Source organism: Carassius carassius, chromosome 26, assembly GCF_963082965.1.
Source record: "Carassius carassius chromosome 26, fCarCar2.1, whole genome shotgun sequence".
Taxonomy (NCBI): Eukaryota; Metazoa; Chordata; class Actinopteri; order Cypriniformes; family Cyprinidae; genus Carassius; species Carassius carassius.
In genome coordinates this window covers 25,483,214-25,503,537 of record NC_081780.1, presented here as the reverse complement: position 1 = coordinate 25,503,537, position 20,324 = coordinate 25,483,214, and the positions used below count along the sequence as shown (strand labels likewise).

The window sequence follows — 20,324 nt, the reverse complement described above, 5'->3', positions numbered from 1 at the left end:
TCCCTAAACAACAACATTTGAGCAAAGCTAACGGTAAGTGTGATATATGACTTTAAATGCAGAATGTAGGGAGTAAAATAATTTACATTGTGCTAAATAGCATTGACAATAGAATACTCACAACTGGCCGAACGTCATAGAATGTCTCTGAGGAAGTGGACTAATCCTACAACATGCCAAAGAGTTGTTGAGTGATTGGGTGCACCAATAATGTTTGTAAAAACCCAATTTTGAAAATCATTCCTTTGCCACGATACATCGAGAAGACAGCAACAGGAGGCTCTGGGATACTGTATCTTCACAACCTTATGTTCGCGGACAACATTTCAAATACAAAGTAAAATCATTCTCTGGCTTACCTGGTGACTCAACGAGGTACGAGTAAATGTCTGGGTAAAACTAGGGCAGCCCTAGGTAAAACACTGCAGGCCACTGGGTGGAGTTGAAAAAAAGTGTCTGAAATACAGAAAGACATTTCCTGAAGTCAATAGCCCACTCTAGCCCACTGATCGTCTTTAGGAAGTATGTCTGATGTTAGAAAAACACCATTAATAGACAAAGATATAGGCATCCCTTATGGAAAGAACTTTTTTTTTAATTATATATGAACAGTCAATATATTTGTCACGATCATTAGCTGGAGTGCCCATGATCTTCAGTAGAGGGCACTCCACCCAGGACCCTTCCACCCATCAACCACAAGATGTCACCATATCACTTGGACACTAGCACCTATCATATTGTTGCACCACACCCGAACTACATCTCCCATGAGTCACTGCAGCACTATTGACCTTGCCACACCTGCACCTCATTCATCAGCTAATCTCCTTGCCACACCTGCACCTCATTTACACACACACATAAGCAGCACTAACACACAGACACTCTGCAAAGTCTTGTTTAGCATGTCTGTCATTTTTGAGCGGTTTTCCTTGTGTTTGTTCCTTCTGTACCTGACCTTTGAATTGTTTTACCGACTCTATGATTCTCTGCTTCATGCCCCGACATCTGCTCGTTTCTGTTATTGATTCTGGTTATCCCTGACATACCTGACGCTGTTACTGATTATTGCCTGTCTGACCATTCTTAATAAAAGTTCTGCATATGGCTCCGAACGTCTCTGGCTCATTGTTACAGAAGACTTCGCCGTACCAGGATCCAGCAGCCCAGTATCCCCTCGTCACCGAGGTATCAGTTCCGGTTTCAATGTCAGCCTTTCACCAATCCAGCTTAACCACAGATCCAGTCGACCAGCTGTTAAGTCTAAGGCAAGGAGATCGATCTATTGAGGACTATGTTCAACAGTTCTGAGTTGCTGTATCAAGTTCCTCTAGACGATGAAGTCTTGTTTAAAGATTTATTCCGTTTAGGACTCAATGAACCAGTTAAATCATAGCTAACTAAAGGGGAGTAATAGGACTTTGCACTCTTCTTAGGTGGTTCTCCTTTCTCTGTGGGAGAGGCAGAGGACTTTAAAGCCCCAAAATCTCTCTACAAAATGGCAGCCAGTCCAGCGCCGCTGCACAAGATGGTAGCCGCAGTCGACTTTCTAGAGTCAAGTCAGGTAACCGTTGACCGTCCAGAGACAGGTCAAGTCACCGATGATCTTCATGAGCAAAGTCAAGTCACCAATGATCTTCATGAGCAAGGTCAAGTCACCAATGATATTCATGAGCAAGGTCCGATCACCAATGATCTACCAGAGCCTCGTCACGTCTCAGCGGAACTCCCAGAGCCTCGTCACTTCTCAGGACGAGAGTTCTGTGAGTTTGGCTATCCTGTCATGGCCATGGAGGCCATCCAACCAACTCATTGTCTGTCCTGTCCTGTCACGGCCACGGAGGCCGCCATTAACCTGTTTATGTTCTCTGTTTCAGTCCTACCGGACCAGACTTGCTCTCCTGCTCCATCGACTCCACTGTGGTGGTCCTCAGCTCCACCCTGGTGGGCTTCCGTCTCATCTGCTCCGCCCTGGTGGGATTCTGTCCTGTCTTCTTGGCTATGGAGGTCCTCTGCTCTGCCCTAGTGGGCTTCTGTCCTATCTTTTCGGCTGTGGTGGTCCTCTGCTCCACCTGCTCCACTCTGGTGGGCTCCCACGCCACCTGCTCTGCCTTGGCGGGCCCCTGTGCCCGAGTTAAGCCCACGGCGGGCCCCTGTGCCCGAGTTATTCTGGTTATCCCTGACATACCTGACGCAGTTACTGATCATTGCCTGTCTCTGACCATTCTTAATAAAATTTCTGCATATGGATCCGAACGTCTCTGGCTCATCATTACAATATTAAAGAATTTTCAGTATATTGGTAATAATATAGAATAATACATTGTGGTAATATATTACAATATACTGAATAATACATCAGGAATTGCTGCTTTCCATATGTCAACATATATGGTGCCCAGGACTTGAGATTAAGAAAGAGAGCCCACGTGTAAAAATATTTTGGATCTCTGCAGTTTTTAAAATGACAGAAGTATGTTCAACCTGCCTCTGACTGAATATCTAAAAGACAAAGCTGTGCCGGCTATATTGGGTCCTATAGTAATGTTGCAACACACAAGTGTGAGTAACTGTTAACATTATGTGGTCACTATTGCTTTGTCTGTTATTAAAGATTGTTTGATATGAGTATTTGTGCGTTTTTAATCTAAATCACTGCAGAGTCTTTGGAGGACGTACACTGTCAAACATACACAACTCTTAGCCAATCATAGCAGTGGACGTTTTTTGAATTGGAAGTTGTAGATTAATAGTTACAAATGTGAAGAATGACATTCACACACAGAAAATGACATACACAAATTTTTTATGACACATTTACTTTTGCACTTTACTTCAGTTTCTCTGCACAACGTCAAGTCAGCACTTACAACCTCTCAGATCTGGCAGTACAAGATCAAATCCTACTGCTCTGACTTTTGCTACACTTTTTGCGGTATTCCTGTTGCAAAACTCACTTTTGCACTTGTATATGGAGATGTGAGAGAGCAGAGCCGAGGGCAGGGCTTTTGTGCGAATGAAGATATTTTATTGGTCGATGCCCGACCACTGAACAACACCAGCCATCGCAACTTGCCAAGAAAGACATTTGTGTTTTATGCATATGCAACAGTTATTTGTTAAACACTGCAAACTGTTTTCACTGAATATCCTTAGCTTTTACAGGATTTTAAGACAATGCATTCGTTTAGTCATTCAGGTATTATCTGGTAGACAAATAATGCAAATTTCTTTCTTGGCAAGTCAGACATTTCATCTCATCAGCGTTGGTATAAATACTGGCGAGCTGATTTCACAAAGTACAACATGTTCCTGGATCAACATCCTTGTTGATCCTGGAACAAAATTCCAATCAACCAGTCAGAACTGAGATATAACTTTTCAGAAAATATCTGTTTTAGGCTTACAATCAGGGAAAGGTGCTTCTACACCCTTGTTAATCAGCTATCATTTCCCACTGATTTTAGGAATAAATTATGGGTAGGGTTAGGTTTAGGGGTAGGGATTGGGTTAAATCTATATTTTTGGACAACAAAGTTGATCCATGAACATGTCTTACTTGGCAAAAAAAAAATGGCGACCTATAATTACTTTAGATATTAGGATCTATCTGCCCAACGCTAGAAGAAACAGAAGAAGGAGGGTTGCTAATGTAGAAAAAAAATCGATCTTAGTCGTATTAGGAGTAAAATGTAGTTTATTAGGCAAATAAAACCTTCACTGAGAAATTTAAAAGCCAAAAAAGCAATTATAATACTAATTAATAATATTATAATAAATGATGGCATTTCCGGTTTCTAATACAGTTAACACAATAAAAGTTGTTAAAAAAAATTAAAATAAAATAAAAGCAAAAATAGCAATGTATTAATAAAAAAGGTAACATTTCATCAATGATATTTAGTCAGCATTTAATCAGCAAATACAGAAACGATCCAAGTAAACATGAAACTAATGAGATAAGCTAATGGGTATCTGTAAAGTTTTAATGATATTACTATTCTTACGGTTCTGCTTATGCTATATATTGAACATAATATGAAACTCATAAGAAAGCACAATGATATATTGAATATAACTAGGACATTATTCTATGGGCAGAAACATCTTTTCTACTCACTGTGTAAACTTTAGATAATGTTTCTTTGTCTCGTCACTTGTAATCAATATTCCCTCAAAGCTGCGCAAAGAAATATTATGCCACACACAAAAATTAGTTGGGATTTACAGGATTTTCATAGAGCATTGTACCAATTTAGCAACATTAGCACCATGATATGCTGTGTGTGTGCTCTACAGGTCTGGTATAAATAATGAAGATGATCTACTTACTGTGATATCTTTTTGTATTTGAGTAGAGCAGAAGATTGATTGCACTGCATGTGGCCAGCATTTCATTGATACGGTTTCTCTCCAATGTGGATTTTCTCATGTGCTTTCAGATTTGATTGCTGACCGAAGCTCTTGTCACAGTGTGAACACTTGAAAGGTTTTTCTCCAGTGTGAATCCTCCAATGTGTTTTCAGAGTTGATGAATGAGTGAATCTCTTGTCACAGTGTGAACACTTATAAGGTTTTTCTCCAGTGTGGATCCTCTCATGCACTTTTAAACTGCCCGCTGAAGTAAAAGTCTTTTCACACACAAAGCACATGTACTTTCCCACACTAGTATGCTTTTTGTGATGATCTTTCAAACTTAGTAATGAATTACATGAATGTGGCTTCTCCTTTGTATGAACTTTCTGGTGTATCCTCAGGTTTGTAGCCCGCGGAAATCTTTTGCCACACTCAGCACATACGTAGAGTTTCTCTCCAGTGTGGATGATCATATGATTCGTAAGGCTTGACGATAGTGAGAAACTCTTCCCACACTGATCACAAATGAATGGTTTCTCTCCAGTGTGAATTCTCATGTGAAGCTCAAGTTGAGATTTGCATGTGAAACTCTTCCCACACTGAGTGCAGGTAAATGGTTTGTCTCCAGTGTGTAATCTCATGTGAGCATTTAGATTATATTTGCGGAAGAAACGCTTCCCACATTGATCACAATTGAACAGTTTCTCTCCAGTGTGAATGATCATGTGAAGCTTAAGAATGTGTTTGCATGTGAAACTCTTGCCACACTGAGTGCAGGTAAACGGTTTCTCTCCGGTATGAAATCTCATGTGAACATCTAGATGATATTTGCGTAAGAAACCCTTCCCACATTGATCACAAGTGAATGTTTTTTCTCCAGTATGAACTTTCATGTGAAGCCCAAGATTACGTTTGCGTGAGAAACTCTTTCCACATTGATCACAAGTGAACGGTTTCTCTCCAGTATGAATTCTCATATGACGCTCAAGATTATTTTTCCGTGAGAAACTCTTTCCACACTGAGAGCAGTTGGAAGATTTCTTGGCTCTTCTTTTCTTTAAAACTTTTTGTTTGGGTTTTTCTCCACTTTTGATTTTTGATGCATAATTTTTATCCTCAACTTCACTCAATTCCTCCTTATCCTTATTGTCTTCAATAAACTCTGAAATAACAGTTAAACAGTGAACTTTCAGTAACTTGTATATAAAAAAAAGTGAAAGCATAAGAAATTAAAATGACACAAAAACAAACCCTGATGTAACAGCAGAAAGCAGACAATTGCGTCACAAAATTTTTATCATTTTGATACCATTTCATGAATTACACGTGTGTTTGTTATGTATGTGGAGCAGAAGCAGCACGGACTCATTGTGCTTTCGCGCAGAACGCGTTTGCAGTCCGCTACTGATCCGCGGCCGTTTAAGCCACAAACACAACATTTGTTCATTATTTTATATTTCAAATCATGTAAAATAATAATAAATCCTTTTCAGCATTGTGACTTCACAGAACAGTAACAATCTTTCATAATCAGACATTAGTTTCAGCTCAATAAATATAAACAACGTATTATTCATGCATTTGACTTCTAGGTTTGTATAATAAGCTGTTCAAGCAAGCGGCAAAACATTTAAACACAACGATTAGTTATTTTCTTGTTAGGATATTGCAAAAATTGTGAAATTACTGCATTTCCACATCAATCCATGTTCATTTTTAAAGCGAACAATGCGCTGTCACTTTAATTCAGTGCATGCAGCATGAATAAAAATAGACTCGGTACGTAAACGATGGCTGCACTGCTGCAGACGCAACGCTCCTTGAACGCACTGACGGACCGCAACCGCGTGCAGTGTGAACGTTGGAATCCGTTAACATGGGTGCGTAAAAATATAAGCAACGCATACGCACCGCAGTAAATGTGAAACAGGTGTAACTTGCATGCTAACATCAACATACAGTGAGTGAACAATATTATAACATTAATGTGAATGTTTATACAAGCTCAATCATTCATGTTTGTTCATTGTACATAAAATCAAAAGTTCAGTCTGTTAAAATTAATGTAGCAAATTTATAAATATACCCTAAAAGGAATAATTATAATGTAACTATTGTTTATTGATAGGTCATGTTATCTAACAAATGGAAGCTTATTGTAAAGTATTTTTAATGCTAAAGTTTCCATCTTACTTGATATACACTTGTCTTAAATATATGTAATCTTATGTAAATGTATTATAAGTGCTGAGGTTTGTTATTTACTGAAATGTTACATTTGAGCTGGAGTCAATGATCTAATGTTGCATTTGGTCAGACTCAGCCTATTACTTTACTTAATATGAATATGCACAATATGAAAGAATTTTTTTTTTAATTAAAATATTCAACAACCACTAGAACAGTGTTATATATTTTGCTAATTTGTGTACTTACATTATTCCAAATGTTTCAAAGTTTAATTCCGGAGAAATAAGCAATTTTAACTAGTGAAATGCGTCGCCTGCCAATGACATTATACACCGTCGTTTTGATTTGTAGAAAAAATGGAAACACTAAAGACACTTCGATATGTTGTGTGTTTTATTTGACAGGTGACGAACGAACAGAGTAGAATTATAACCAAACTTTCAAGAAACTCGCAAGTATCTATTATGAGAAAACAGCGCTGTTTTACCTCATATACGTGCGACCGGAAGGAGCAGAAGTGATCAACAGTTGCATAATAAAAGCTCCGCTGCTTTCAAGCCATGCAGCACACTCGTCCTTCATTAGCAATCACTTTAACATCCTCGTTTCGCTTCTACGACTCTCAGCCCCACCCCCACTGTGGGGATGAAGACAATGACTCCCCTGATTCCACACACAGTCACCGTGTCATCATCAATCTATGCCTTCGATTCTCTGTTTGTTTTGGATATGCACCCTCTAGCGACGAAAACAATATAGTGGCAAAATCAACATATTGTGCCTTTATGTATATTATATTTTCTTTTTAGAGCTGCAGGCTGAGGAAGATCATGAAACACGACAGCAAACCCTAAAACAAGACAATAGTTTACAGATGTTTTTCAGCTGCAGCAGAAATATAAACTTTTGTATGAAACTTGTTTACTTTTTCATTCTCTTATTACTTGTGGAAAAACTTGAAACCATTTTAAATTATCATAAAGAATGGCACCGATTTTTGTAGTTTGTTTTTAACTTTATTAATTTTATTTTTTTTTAATTAGCATGTTTTTGCGTTTCGCTTTGGAACGGAAATTGGTACAGAGAACCATGATTTTCACTGGTATTGGTACCAAATACAGATATTTTGGTACTGTGACATCCGTAGTATCAACATACCAAACTGACCAGCATCAAACCACAAGGTCCAAAAAGTCATTAGCAAAACTGTAAGAACACAACAAAAGGTTGCGATTGTATTGCTGAATAATAGTTTAAAAAAAAATCTTTTAACCTGTGATTGTTCAGTTCCTTTTTTATTTAGATGTCAATTAACCCTGTTCCTCCTAGTCAAGAAAACAGTTTTTTCTCACAACTACTCACTATCTTTGTTTAATGTTGTAAAAATATCCTGCGATCTCGTGCCAAGGTCCTGATCCAAATCAAATGATTTGAGATACATCGTTATGAGGCCGTTCTGTTCTTTGCACGAAGACACCTTATGAAACTTATGAATTTTGGATAGGCTTCAGAGGGAGAGTAATGGTTTAATGACCTACAGCAAAATCTAGATAACTGCATGTCATTTTGTCTGACGACATGTGCAGGCAGCGTGCAGCACCTACTGCCACTAAATTACATCGTATTTGTCCTATAATCTCATTAATATACAGGTGCTGGTCATATAATTAAAATATCATCAAAAAGTTTATTTCATTAATTCCATTCGAAAAGTAAAACTTGTATATTATATTCATTCATTACACACAGACTGATATATTTCAAATGTTTATATCTTTTAATTTTGATGATTATAACTGACAACTTCAATTCAACTTCAAACTTCAACAAATTCAGTATCTCAGAAAATTAGAATATTGTGAAAAGGTTCAATATTGAAGAAACCTGGTGCCACACTCTAATCAGCTAATTAACTCAAAACTCCTGCAAAGCCTTTAAATGGTCTCTCAGTCTAGTTCTGTAGGCTACACAATCATGGGGAAGCCTGCTGACCAAAAGACGACTATTGACACCTTGCACAAGGGAGGGCAAGACACAAAAGGTCATTGCAAAAGAGGCTGGCTGTTCACAGACCTCTGTGTCCAAGCACATTAATAGAGAGGCGAAGGGAAGGAAAAGATATGGTAGAAAAAAAAGTGTACAAGCAATAGGGATAACCTATTCAGAGGAGAACTGGCCCCCCAACTGAGCCTGGTTTCTCCCAAGGTTTTTTTCTCCATTCTGTCACAGATGGAGTTTCGGTTCCTTGCCGCTGTCGCCTCTGGCTTGCTTAGTTGGGGACACTTCATCTACAGCGATATCGTTGACTTGATTGCAAATAAATGCACAGACACTATTTAACTGAACAGAGATGACATAACTGAATCCAATGATGAACTGCCTTTAACTCTCATTTTTGCATTATTGACACTGTTTTCCTAATGAATGTTGTTCAGTTGCTTTGACGCAATGTATTTTGTTTAAAGCGCTATATAAATAAAAGTGACATTGACATTAACCGCAACCTGGAGAGGATTGTGAAACAAAACCCATTCAAAAATGTGGGGGAGATTCACAAAGAGTGGACTGCAGCTGGAGTCGGTGCTTCAAGAACCACTACACACAGACGTATACAAGACATGGGATTCAGCTGTGGCATTCCTTGTGTCAAGCCACTCTTGAACAACACAGCGTCAGAAGCGTCTCACTTTAAAAAGGACTGGACTGCTGCTGAGTGGTCCAAAGTTATGTTCTCTGATGAAATTAAATTTTGCATTTCCTTTGGATATCAGGGTCCCAGAGTCTGGAGGAAGAGAGGAGAGGCACACAATCCACGTTGGTTGAGGTCCAGTGTAAAGTTTCCACAGTCAGTGATGGTTTGGGGTGCCATGTCATCTGCTGGTGTTGGTCCACTGTGTTTTCTGAGGTCCAAGGTCAACACAGCCGTGTACCAGGAAGTTTTAAAGCACTTCATGCTTCCTGCTGCTGACCAACTTTATGGAGATGCAGATTTCATTTTCCAACAGGACTTGGCCCCTGCACACAGTGTCAAAGCTACCAGTACCTGGTTTAAGGTCCATGGTATCCCTGTTCTTAATTGGCCAGCAAACTTGCCTGACCTTAACCCCATAGAAAATCTATAGGGTATTGTGATGTTGTTGTCTAAAAGTTATATTCTAATTTTCTGGGATACTGACTGTCAGTTATAATCATCAAAATTTAAAGAAATAAACATTTGAAATATATCTGTCTGTGTGTAATGAATGAATATAATATACAAGTTTAACTTTTTGAGTGGAATCAGTGAAATAAATCAACTTTTTGATGATATTCTAATTACATGACCAGCACCTGTACATAGTCTATACATAGACTTCAACTTGGACCACTAAATAAATAGACTGCTATTGTTATGAAAGTATGAGGGATAGATTATTTAGTGTACAGGTCATTTCGAGAGTGATAAAGTGAAAGAAAATATTTATTTTGATGCATTAAAATGTGGAAACCATGTCTTGACTATTATTATTTTTAAAATATATGCTTTATGGAGTGTGTGTATACATGGTTATAAGTATAACAGTTTATATTTCATTAATTTAGGGAAATAAACAAGTGTATTAGCCCTCAAGGGACTGTTTGGCCAACCAGCTTATTCCTGCCTGAAAAGCAAAATGTTATTTATGGTGTAAAAAAGATCAACTTTGCAGCACATGTTGATTGATGGAAAAGCATCACTCAACTTTTACTTACTACCTTCCAGCAACACTACATTCATTTATGGTAAAATAACAACATAATAATAGTTCATTTAAAAATAACCTGGAAATTTCTAACAATATCCAACCCTACTTATGAAGAACTGCATACTGTAATATGTTGAATTTTGTATATGTTGACATTTCCAACCTTTAAATTAAGTTGACAGTACGTTATAAACTGTATTGAGCGCTGAGTAGTTGAGTATTGTGCATTTTTCCTTACCACTATTTTTTAATAGTTGTTTAATGATTTCAATGGAACTGGAATCAGAATCGTTAGGTCAGGGGTGTCAAACATGCAACCCGCGGGCCGAACATGCAAACATGCAACCCACGGGATGATTTGAACAATAATATAAAATATTTATATTTTTTATTTTATTTGCCCTTCTAAAACACGCAAGAGCATTCTAAACTGGCACCTAATTCAAATTTCAAACACATCGGCTATATGAAGATGTGTGGCATGCACTCACGATTTTACAAATGTAAAAACACAAAAAAAAGATTATCTGAAAGGGCAGATGTTTCTGGAGAAATGGAAAGAAAACTATTTCTTCTGTGAGGTCAATGACAGGTCGGTATGTTTAATCTCCTCAAAAGCCGTGGCTGTGCAAAAAGAGTACAACAATAAACCGAAATACACGCAGATAAATATCTGCACTCAGAATGGAAAAAGCTAATGATTTGGCATCAGCTTTGGAAATAAAAGAGATATCAATGTTCAAAAAAAGAGCAGGCACTGATGAAGCTGTAAAGGCCAGCTATTTGATTTTCATTGAAATCACAGTGGCATCAAAGTCTTTTTTAGAGGGAGAATTTGTCAAAAAATTTATGATAAAGGCAGCGGAGCTGGTTTGTCCTGTGTCGTTCTGTATTAATGAGCTGCTTACTGACACACACACATATCGGAAATCGCGCAGCTCTGCCCCACAACTAATATTAAATACAGTTTACATATTGAATCGCTACATTATATTTTCCAGCAGCGAGAGGATACAATCGCTGTTTTCAAGTAAACTCACTCTTAAAAGATAAACGCACAGAAACGAATACACGCAACATCCATTTCTCTTTCTCTCTCTTTCCCTCTCGAATAGGCAATATTTGAGAAAATGGTTTAGCGATTTCTAATTATTGGGGGGATTAGCCCCCATCAATGTCTACGGCAGTTATCGCCCTGATCAGACATATGCTGTGGCACTATCATGCAGTCTGTAATGATATGACGTTAGCAAATATTAGCGATTTTTTGCAAACATTTCTTTGAGTAACATGACCGTTAATATGAACTCACAATTGAATGTAACAAAACAAATAATTACGTTTAGTTAAAATCTTTTTGTTCGCTGTAGCAGCCATGTTGCCGAAATAATTCATACCCCTTCGTTTGAAGTGTGGTCCCGAAAAATCTTCGTTTGAAGGGCTATCTGGCCCTTCCCCTTCCCCCTTCAACCAAAAGAGAATCGAGACACCCCTACCCCTTCACGTGAAGGTGCGAAACAGAGAGGTAGGGTAACGGGGAAGGGCTAAGGGGTAGAATTGGGATTGGGCCTTACTCTAGCCTCATTGGTGCTCTGGATAGACTGGAGGTTGACTGGAGTCACACTGTTAGTGTGGTCGGGAAAAGGGCAGGCATTGTGACAAAATTAAAAGAGAAATCTCAAAAAGAGAACTAAACCCCCAAAAATTTGAATTTTCATTGTATTTTACACCAGGAAGCACTGTGTAGCAAAACCCTAAAGATGGACAATATTATGAATGTGGTAATAAAAAATGTTTAATTTTATCAGGACAAAGGGGCTCAACCATCAGCAATATGATGCCTTTTTATCTGAAAAAGATATTTCTCAGTTTACCCTACCATACCGAAATTCGACACAGCTTTCCCAAGGTAACCCAGCTCATTTCCTCTCTTTAAAATCTGTGCACACCGCTCATGACAAAGACAACATGGACAGATACAAAGAAAATATTGTTGGTCTACAGAATGAGTTTCAGAATCGCTTCCATGTCTTTAATGAACTTGAGAAAGAATCTCTTCCGTTCGCCATTTAATGCGAGCGCAACAGATGTACCAGAGGAACTCAAAGGTGCAACACACCTGTGAAAGACAAGGTCTAAACATCTAAATGACATTATGAGAGTGGCAACGGCTATTAAACTGGCTGCTGATGTTGATGCACTGCTAGAAGAAGAGAGCTGTCAGGTATCAGGAACTAAAATCATACGTGCTTTATGATGCCAAACTTAATGCATTACAAATGTAATCTAGGTATTTCTTTGATAAAGTAAAGTTCTTGTTTCTGGTGTATATTTAGAGTGCCAGAAGTGCAATAAGCAGTAAGTACAGATGTTCATATCCAAAGTGAATGAATTTAGAATGAATAAAGAATTTAGTTTACTATTATTTTCCTTACATAAGAAATTCTATAGCGTTGTTAAATATGTTAAAGGCAGTTCTTTTCTTACATTTTAAAATGTTTTTCTAGTTAGTAAATTATTGTTTATATCTAATTTAACTGTCTGTACACAAACAAGAGTATTGCAGTTTATAGCAAATAGCAGATTTCTTTCTTATTTTCTCATTACTAAAAAGTATCTGACGAACAATATTCATATTCAAAGCTTTTGATTGCCATAACTTAGACATAATTTTTTTTTTCAAAAAGCAATACAAGTGTTCATGAACAGTTTCTAAGGTCTTATGAAATGCAGTTTTAAAGAATAGCATCTTTCATATTTGTTTTTATTTTATTTGTAATTTAGTGCACTGTGATTTTGCCCGAAAATGGTGACGTTTCTTCTCATCCGGCCCTTGCCCGAAAATTAGTTTTACATCCCTGCGTTAAGTGAAACCGAAAGATTTCTAACAATTCCCAACCATTCTGAATCAAATGATTTGCGATACGCGACCCGATTGGACCACTTTGAATAATTGCTCCGCTGATGCTTTGTTCTTTGCTTGCTTTCTCAAAATTTATTCATAGCTTGAATAAATGTGGAAATTAAATCATTACAACTAACTGGCCTAACTTACAATATTTTTAATAGATTGTGATCACATTAAATACAGTTTCCTTAGTATATTTAAAACATTTCATGACATGTCACCTTTTATATGGTACTTGCACGCCTATAACGCAGAAAATACATAGTGCTTTTCTCATCCTCCAATCACTCTGACTGGCACACAGTTATTGAACAAAAACAAGCACCTCCATTCAATCAGTTACTGATTAGGTCACATGACATATACTCTGTGGTTGCCAGTCCCACAACAAAAAATTAAACAAGTCTAGGAAAACAAATACAAAATATAGCTGCAAGCAGCAATTACGGGGCCAAGCACTCCAACGGCAAATATAGGAGCTAAGCATGGCCTGGAGCATCACACCAAATGCATTAATGAGCGATAACAGCAATTTTAGGATTATTGTAATTGAAATGGCAAAAAAATCATAAATAAAACCACTAGTAGCATGATTACTTGGCTTATCAAGTTTGACCAATAGGTGGCGATGTTATCAAATCAGTTTGACTTGTTAATGACACACAAAAAGTTTGGTGTCAATATGCCAAAGCATTGCAGAGATACAACCAGAAGTGTCATTTTGGCAATGATGCCTCAAACTCGTTGCAGTGGTATACGAAAACAGTTTTGTCTCTCGACACAAAATCCATATTTTTTGGTCAGAATCACAGTCTGAAGACCATCTGAGTCGAATTTGGTGAAAATCGGACCAACGACTAATGAGGAGTTTGAAAAAGTAGATTTTCAATATAAATCAAAATGGCGGACCGGAAGTTCAGCTTACTCTGGCATATTTGGTATCTATGTTGTCGGCATAAGCCAGGGAATATTTTGAAACCAGTTTCATTACAATAGGCTAATGTATTAATCAAAATGGCGGACAGGAAGTATGACCAATTTTGGCATAATTGGTATCAATGTGCTCGGTATGACCCAAGAAGAATACATGGAGACCATTTTCATTTCAATAGTCTAATATATTCAAAAGTTAATAGCATTTTTTAGATATTTCATTATAACTTTTGACCACAATGTGGCGCTGCCACTAAACTTTCTGACTACCTTCAGAGCATGGAGCCGAAGATTTCTGTAATTATTTTCGTAACAATACGATGTGTTAAAAAAATACAGCATTTTAAAACAATTCAAAATGGCTGATGCTTAAAATGGCTGAAACTGGAAAATTGGATGTCATTTGACTCGACATGACTCACTGAATCTACAGCGACCAGTTGTGTGATTTTTGGCCAAACCATTCAGAAGTTATAAGCAAAAATATGCATTTTTCATATCTCCTGACCACTATGTGGTGCTGCGTAGAAACACTGCAGGTAGGCTCAGGTCATGGATATTATGAAACACACCAAGTTTGGTCTCAATATGACAAACTGTTGACGAGATATAGCCTTGCGTGCATTTTTGTATGCTTTTCGTCAAATTTGTTCACGTGTCCTTCGAGAACGATTTTACGAATCAACTTGAATTCGATAACTTTTTGTCAGCATGGTCTGAAGATGATCTGAGCCAATTTTAGTGAAAATCGGACTAACCGTCTAGGACTAGTTGATAATTGAAAATAGCAAAAAAATAAACTAAACCTTTTGAACGGTTTAAAAGTTATTAGCATAAAAATATTGAGATTTTGGACAAGTGGTGGTGCTAGAGAGTTGGAGTTAGAGACTTCAAATTTGCTATAGTTAATGTTGGGACTGTCCTCTATCATTGTGCCAAATTATACAACTTTCCCGCAATCGGTTCTGTGGGCTGCCATATACTTGCGGCGGAAGAATAATAATAATAATAAAGCCAACGATTTCAATAGGTACCTTCGGTGCTTGGCCCCTAATGAGAGCATAATACATTAGAGGTCTGAAAGCCCAAAGGGCGCCAAACACGTCCCATTCGGCCCGGGCTCAAGAAAATAAATAAATAAATATATATATATATATTTTTTTTTTTTTTTTTTTTTACAGATGGGGCACAGGCTCATTTAGCTTATGTCCTATTATATTGTGCAGATATATGCGCAGAGCACACAATCAATATAACAATATTTCATAAAGTTGCCTATGATATAAATAGCATACATCGCCTATGCAGTATGCAACATATATTACGCGCGCATAAGCATACAGGTGACAGCTGACCGTGAAGAGCATCAGGGAGCATGCAGTACAGAATCTGCAAACATATCCTTGTACACGACAACAACAACAATAGGGCTAAAGCCATATTTATAAAATCGCTAAAAAGATATTTTGTTTTTGATTTGTATTATTAAGTTTTAAATTAGTAATTTAAACCTTTATATGTTTAGCAAGTCTAAATTTGAGGAAAGTATTTGATGAGTTTCGGTCTACTATTGTGAAGCGCTCCTGGCCAAAATTGCAGGAAAAAGCGCACCCTGTAGGCCTTATGAATGATTTATTTTATAAAAGCACAACATTTTGTTGATATTGTCAGTGCACACAAATAAAAGTATTCCCTTTACAGTTCTGAGTGATGTATTACTCTTACCTTTATGAGCATAAATAATGGCACAGGTGCATTCATGTCTGGTAAAACACGCTTTAGCTCTCCGCACAAATGATTAGAAATGCGTCACACATTTATATAGGTTAACATTTAAACTAACGTGATATCAGGCGCGTCGTTAGACAAGCCCCGGATGTTTTTTTTATAGCCCCGGATCTCAAAAAATTTAATTTATTGATAATTATTATTATTTTTTTAATAATTTGTATTTATTTAAAAAAATGACCGGGTCTTTTAATCTACCCTTCGGAATCAATCATGTATTAAAGACGATTAAAATGTGTTCAAGCAGATCAAAGTTACTATGGTTACAGCTTAGAGTGCGCGCCTGAGGAGAAAGAGCTTTGGGCTTTACTGTCATTGTTGTTTGTGGCTTCTGGTGGTAGCTATGGACATTAGACACTTTTTAAAAAGTAAAATAAGGAGGCAAGAAGAGTTATCTACTGGCGCCGTTCCCTCATCATTAAGCTCAGGTCGGTGAAGGCTCTTTAGCAAACCCTGGTCTAACGTACCTAGTCCTGTACTTACTGTGGTATTAATGCAGAACAACATGTACTGTATATATAAAGTACGTGGGACCTTACTATTTCGCCTATAACTAATCCATTTTGTGAGCCATAATCCGTTTCTCGTGAAGAATGTAGATGAAGTAGCCTATACATCTGATTTGGCGATTGAAACACGATGTGTAAATTAACGTTATTCCCCTCAGATGGATAGCTAGCTAGAATACCAGGGGCCGTATTACAGAAAGAGTCTAAGATAGGATTTTCCCCAATTGGTATTACCGAAGCAAATACTAAATAACTTTAGGAATCATATCTTGCTTCATTCTTTTTATTTCAGGTTAGGAAATCCTAACATCGCTAGTATCAACTTTTCTGTCTGATAGGCTACCTATAGCAACCGATGTCACTTTTCTCATCTCGCGAGACGCGAGCTAAACAGCTTTTAATCGCTGTTTTGCTGCCGTTTTTTTAATGAAACATACAGTGAAAATGGAGAATTAACAACAACTCATTCATTGTTTCATTCCTATCATTGAACTTTAAGTCAGGTGACTATGGTGCGTTCACACCGGACGCGAATAGCGCGTCGGGCGCGAGTGATTTTTATGTTTATGACACCTATACAGAGTGCCTGTGTTTACTGTCTGTTGAATGGCCTCTTTACTGGACCTGCACTGTCTATAGTTCCTTTTCCAGACTTATACAAGCAGACTGTTGGAGTGATTTACGTGTGTGTGTGTGTATAGATAGATAGATAAATAGATATAGATAAATATAGAAAGATAAATATCTATATAAACAGTATATATATAGTTTTATATTCATTTTTTTAATATTCATGTATTATTTAATTGTGTTTCAGTGAATAGCTGTTACAGTTCTACAAATAAAGCATTCTATCTTTTTACCTATCATTTAAAATGCTACAAAAAATGCACCAGAATGCTGTAAAAGAAGTGTTTAATGCTCAACGCTTCCAAGTTACCAAAAGCGCGGTGGGGGGTCTGGGCTAAGCCCCCAATGTATCAAGACCCTAGCAACGCCCCTGCGTGATATGATTTAACTTTTATATCTATAGATTTTATTCCAGGCAAGTAGTGATGATTTGAGAAGGCTTAATTGATCAAACATAGGCTCACTGTCTGCCGCTGACCACTTGGTCATTAATTTACTAAAAAAATTACATTTAACAAACAATATATTTGAGGCCCATGCAGGGCTCTATCATACATGAACAGACGGGTTTATGGTGTGCGTTATTAACAGTTATTAACGCACCCTGGTGGAAGTGTTCAGGGAACTTGGCTGTTAAAATATGTTTAACTTGGAAATAAGTTCATAAAATAAGATAAGACTGGAATACACTACACGACTTAAATTCTGAACAGATTTTAAAACACCAGGCATCATACGCTTGCGTTGCGACTTTGGGCATCATTCACTCAATGACTGAGGATCATACACTACTAGATCACAACAAACTCATGCCAACGTTTTTATAAGAATCAAATGCATTGAGAATGAAAACCAACCTGTGTGTTCCTCAAAATCTTCTCGTTTGAGACTGAATACTTCTTCAATCTTTAAGTCTTCAGTCTCATCTTTAATAAACGCCATTTGTCTGTGTTTGTACACTCTGTAATGATCAAGATGAGAATAACAAAGAAAATTAAATCTTCTGTGCGTCTCGATCAGAGTATGGCTAAAAACTAACACTACGATTTAAATAATTTATTTAAGTATTTATATTTATTTCATGATAAAATAATCAGTTTTCATCAAAAAATATTTGCCTTTTTGTAATCATGAAACGTGTTACACGTGTTTGCTGTTGCTGTATTTACACTGTTACACAGGCGTTGAGCGATTAGAAACAGGGATTCATTTAGCGGCAAGAAGCGATCAGTTGCGTTGTTTTTTTTTTTTTTTTAAGAAAAAAATAGTTAATGCATTTCATAGTTCACCGCGGCGTGTAAAATGAATGAAAACAAACCTTTCTTACGATCACAGACGGAGGAGCTCGACGCAGACTTATGACATCACGCCGCCAGACCAAAATAAAAGTACCATGTGACTGCTGCATTATAACCGTCTATGAGTAAAACCAATGTAAGTACAAAAAACTATTAGTACGCTACAGCAGTTACAGATGCATGATTTAAAACATTATGGTTACTGTAATCATTGTTACCACAGTTTTACTTTAGTATTTCTACAACAAAATCATAGAAGAACCACTGCATCAAAACCACGATATGAACTTACAATTTAAAAAATATCCTTTAAGTCACGTGTTCAGTAGTGTTTATTGATCTTCATGGCAAAAACTGAGTTATAATAATACAAGACTTACATTAACAAAATAAAAACCGGGCAAACAATAACCACAGAGGATGAAATTATTTAAATTATATGATACAAACTCTAATATCTTTTCTAATAAAATCTTACTAAAGTCTCTAGTCGTGTTCAGTTAAACAATATCCTTCATTTTTAAAGGGTATGTTTAACAATTTTCAATCCACTTTGTATTGTTATAATGTTGGTAATATATGTAAAAGAGTGAAGTGGAGTGTTGCTTGCAAAAAAAAGTGGACAAATAGGTGCACATAACTCATTTACACATTTACAGAGGATAGAAACATTGCAATAATACAAAGTGGGTTGAAAAAGGTCAAAATTGGAATTAAATGCAATATATGGAAAATGTTTGTCTGTTTTGTGTGTCCATGTACAGTTGCCATCATCTGAAGTCTTTGTGAGTGTTGGCCTCATCTGAAGTCTTCACAAGTGCAGCTGGATCCAATCTGGGGCTGGTGTAATCTTTAGTAACCCTGGGATAAGCATTCTGAGATAAAAATTAGCATAGCTGGTGTTCATCTTATTTCAGACAAAAACTGATTTATTTAACAAGGTTATGAGATGTGTAAAGGCGGGCGTACACTGTGCGAATTAAGATGGCCAGAAGATCGTATGTCCACGCACACACGAGTGAGTTTATCTGAAAATCGTACGGACAAGGTGATATACAACATGATTTCATGACCTGCCTATTTTATGACCTTTTTTTTTTTTTTTGCATAAATCTGTTAATCAACTTCAGTCCTGATCAAAACTACCAAATGTTTTTCAAAAATCCAAGATTTTTAACTCTTTAATTGCCAAGTTCATAAATGATGTCACTGATTTGGGGGGGGGGGGGCACACAAAATGACTCATTGTGGCTATAAGGGTTAATGGTCCCACCTAGTGATCAACTGTAAAAATAACAAATGTTACCTCTTCCCAACAGGGAAAACCACCAAGAATCTCACACACACACAAACACTATAATTTGCTGTTATACTCCATATATTTCCCAAAATATGGGTCAAAATAAGATTTGTCAGCAAAAATAATTCCATTAGCTCAAACACAGAGAAAGTTGTGGCCAAAATAAGACTCAACTTTACCCCCTAGTGGACGAAAACGTCCCCAACAACGCATTAGGATTAAAAATGATCGGGAGGTCGGGAAGTGCTCATAAGGCCGGGCATACACTGGTGCGATTTCATCCGATTTTGAGCCGAATTCTGACTCGTGCGACTCTTTTTCAGGTCGGGCCGATTTTCAGCATTTTCGTTTGTCATGCAGTGTACAAGGAGAAACGAGAGGCGAATAACCTCTCCCGACCGGCAATCGGTTGGTCGGATGGATTTCCAATATGTCAGAAATGCGCATGCGCGAAACCATAAACGAAACCATGGTGACTCGGCGTTTAGTGTGGACTGAAGTGATGGAGGGAAAACTTGTGGAGTTATGGCAAAGAAAAATAAAAATAAAAGAGGGAAAAAACACCTGCTTACCTCCAGTTCGCGTTGCAAAATGGATAAACCATATTGGCCACGTCTTTCAAGCCACTTGCTTGTCTAGATACGCCGAGGCCTTTTTTTTGGACGTTTTAGGACACAGAATTGC

General features: G+C 37.3%; 1 protein-coding gene across 3 annotated transcripts; it reads right to left on the bottom strand.

Annotated features, from left to right (window-relative positions):
- Positions 1-3,897: 3,897 nt before the first annotated feature.
- LOC132106077 (gastrula zinc finger protein XlCGF57.1-like) lies at positions 3,898-18,403 on the bottom strand. 3 transcript variants are annotated; one of them, XR_009424023.1, is made up of 3 exons: positions 17,900-18,085; positions 4,336-5,521; positions 3,898-4,183 (listed from the first exon to the last, which is right to left on the bottom strand). XR_009424023.1 is itself a non-coding variant. In XM_059511702.1 (3 exons), the coding sequence occupies exons 2-3, from the start codon at positions 17,982-17,984 to the stop codon at positions 4,398-4,400; spliced, it is 1,209 nt and encodes a 402-aa protein (XP_059367685.1). In that variant the 5' UTR covers positions 17,985-18,001; positions 18,361-18,403; the 3' UTR covers positions 4,243-4,397. The 3 variants fall into 3 exon arrangements, 2 of the variants coding, with proteins under 2 accessions (XP_059367685.1, XP_059367684.1); XM_059511702.1 differs by lacking the exon at positions 3,898-4,183 and adding an exon at positions 18,361-18,403 and having other exon boundaries at positions 4,243-5,521; positions 17,900-18,001; XM_059511701.1 differs by lacking the exon at positions 3,898-4,183 and having other exon boundaries at positions 4,243-5,521.
- Between the last annotated feature and the right edge of the window lie 1,921 nt (positions 18,404-20,324).

Coding starts and splice junctions, on each gene's coding strand:
- LOC132106077 (XM_059511702.1), bottom strand. CDS start 17,984: ATGGCGTTTATTAAAGATGAGACTGAAGACTTAAAGATTGAAGAAGTA. Junction 5,522..17,899: donor AGATTTTGAGGAACACACAG/GTTGGTTTTCAT, acceptor CTGTTATTTCAG/AGTTTATTGAAGACAATAAG.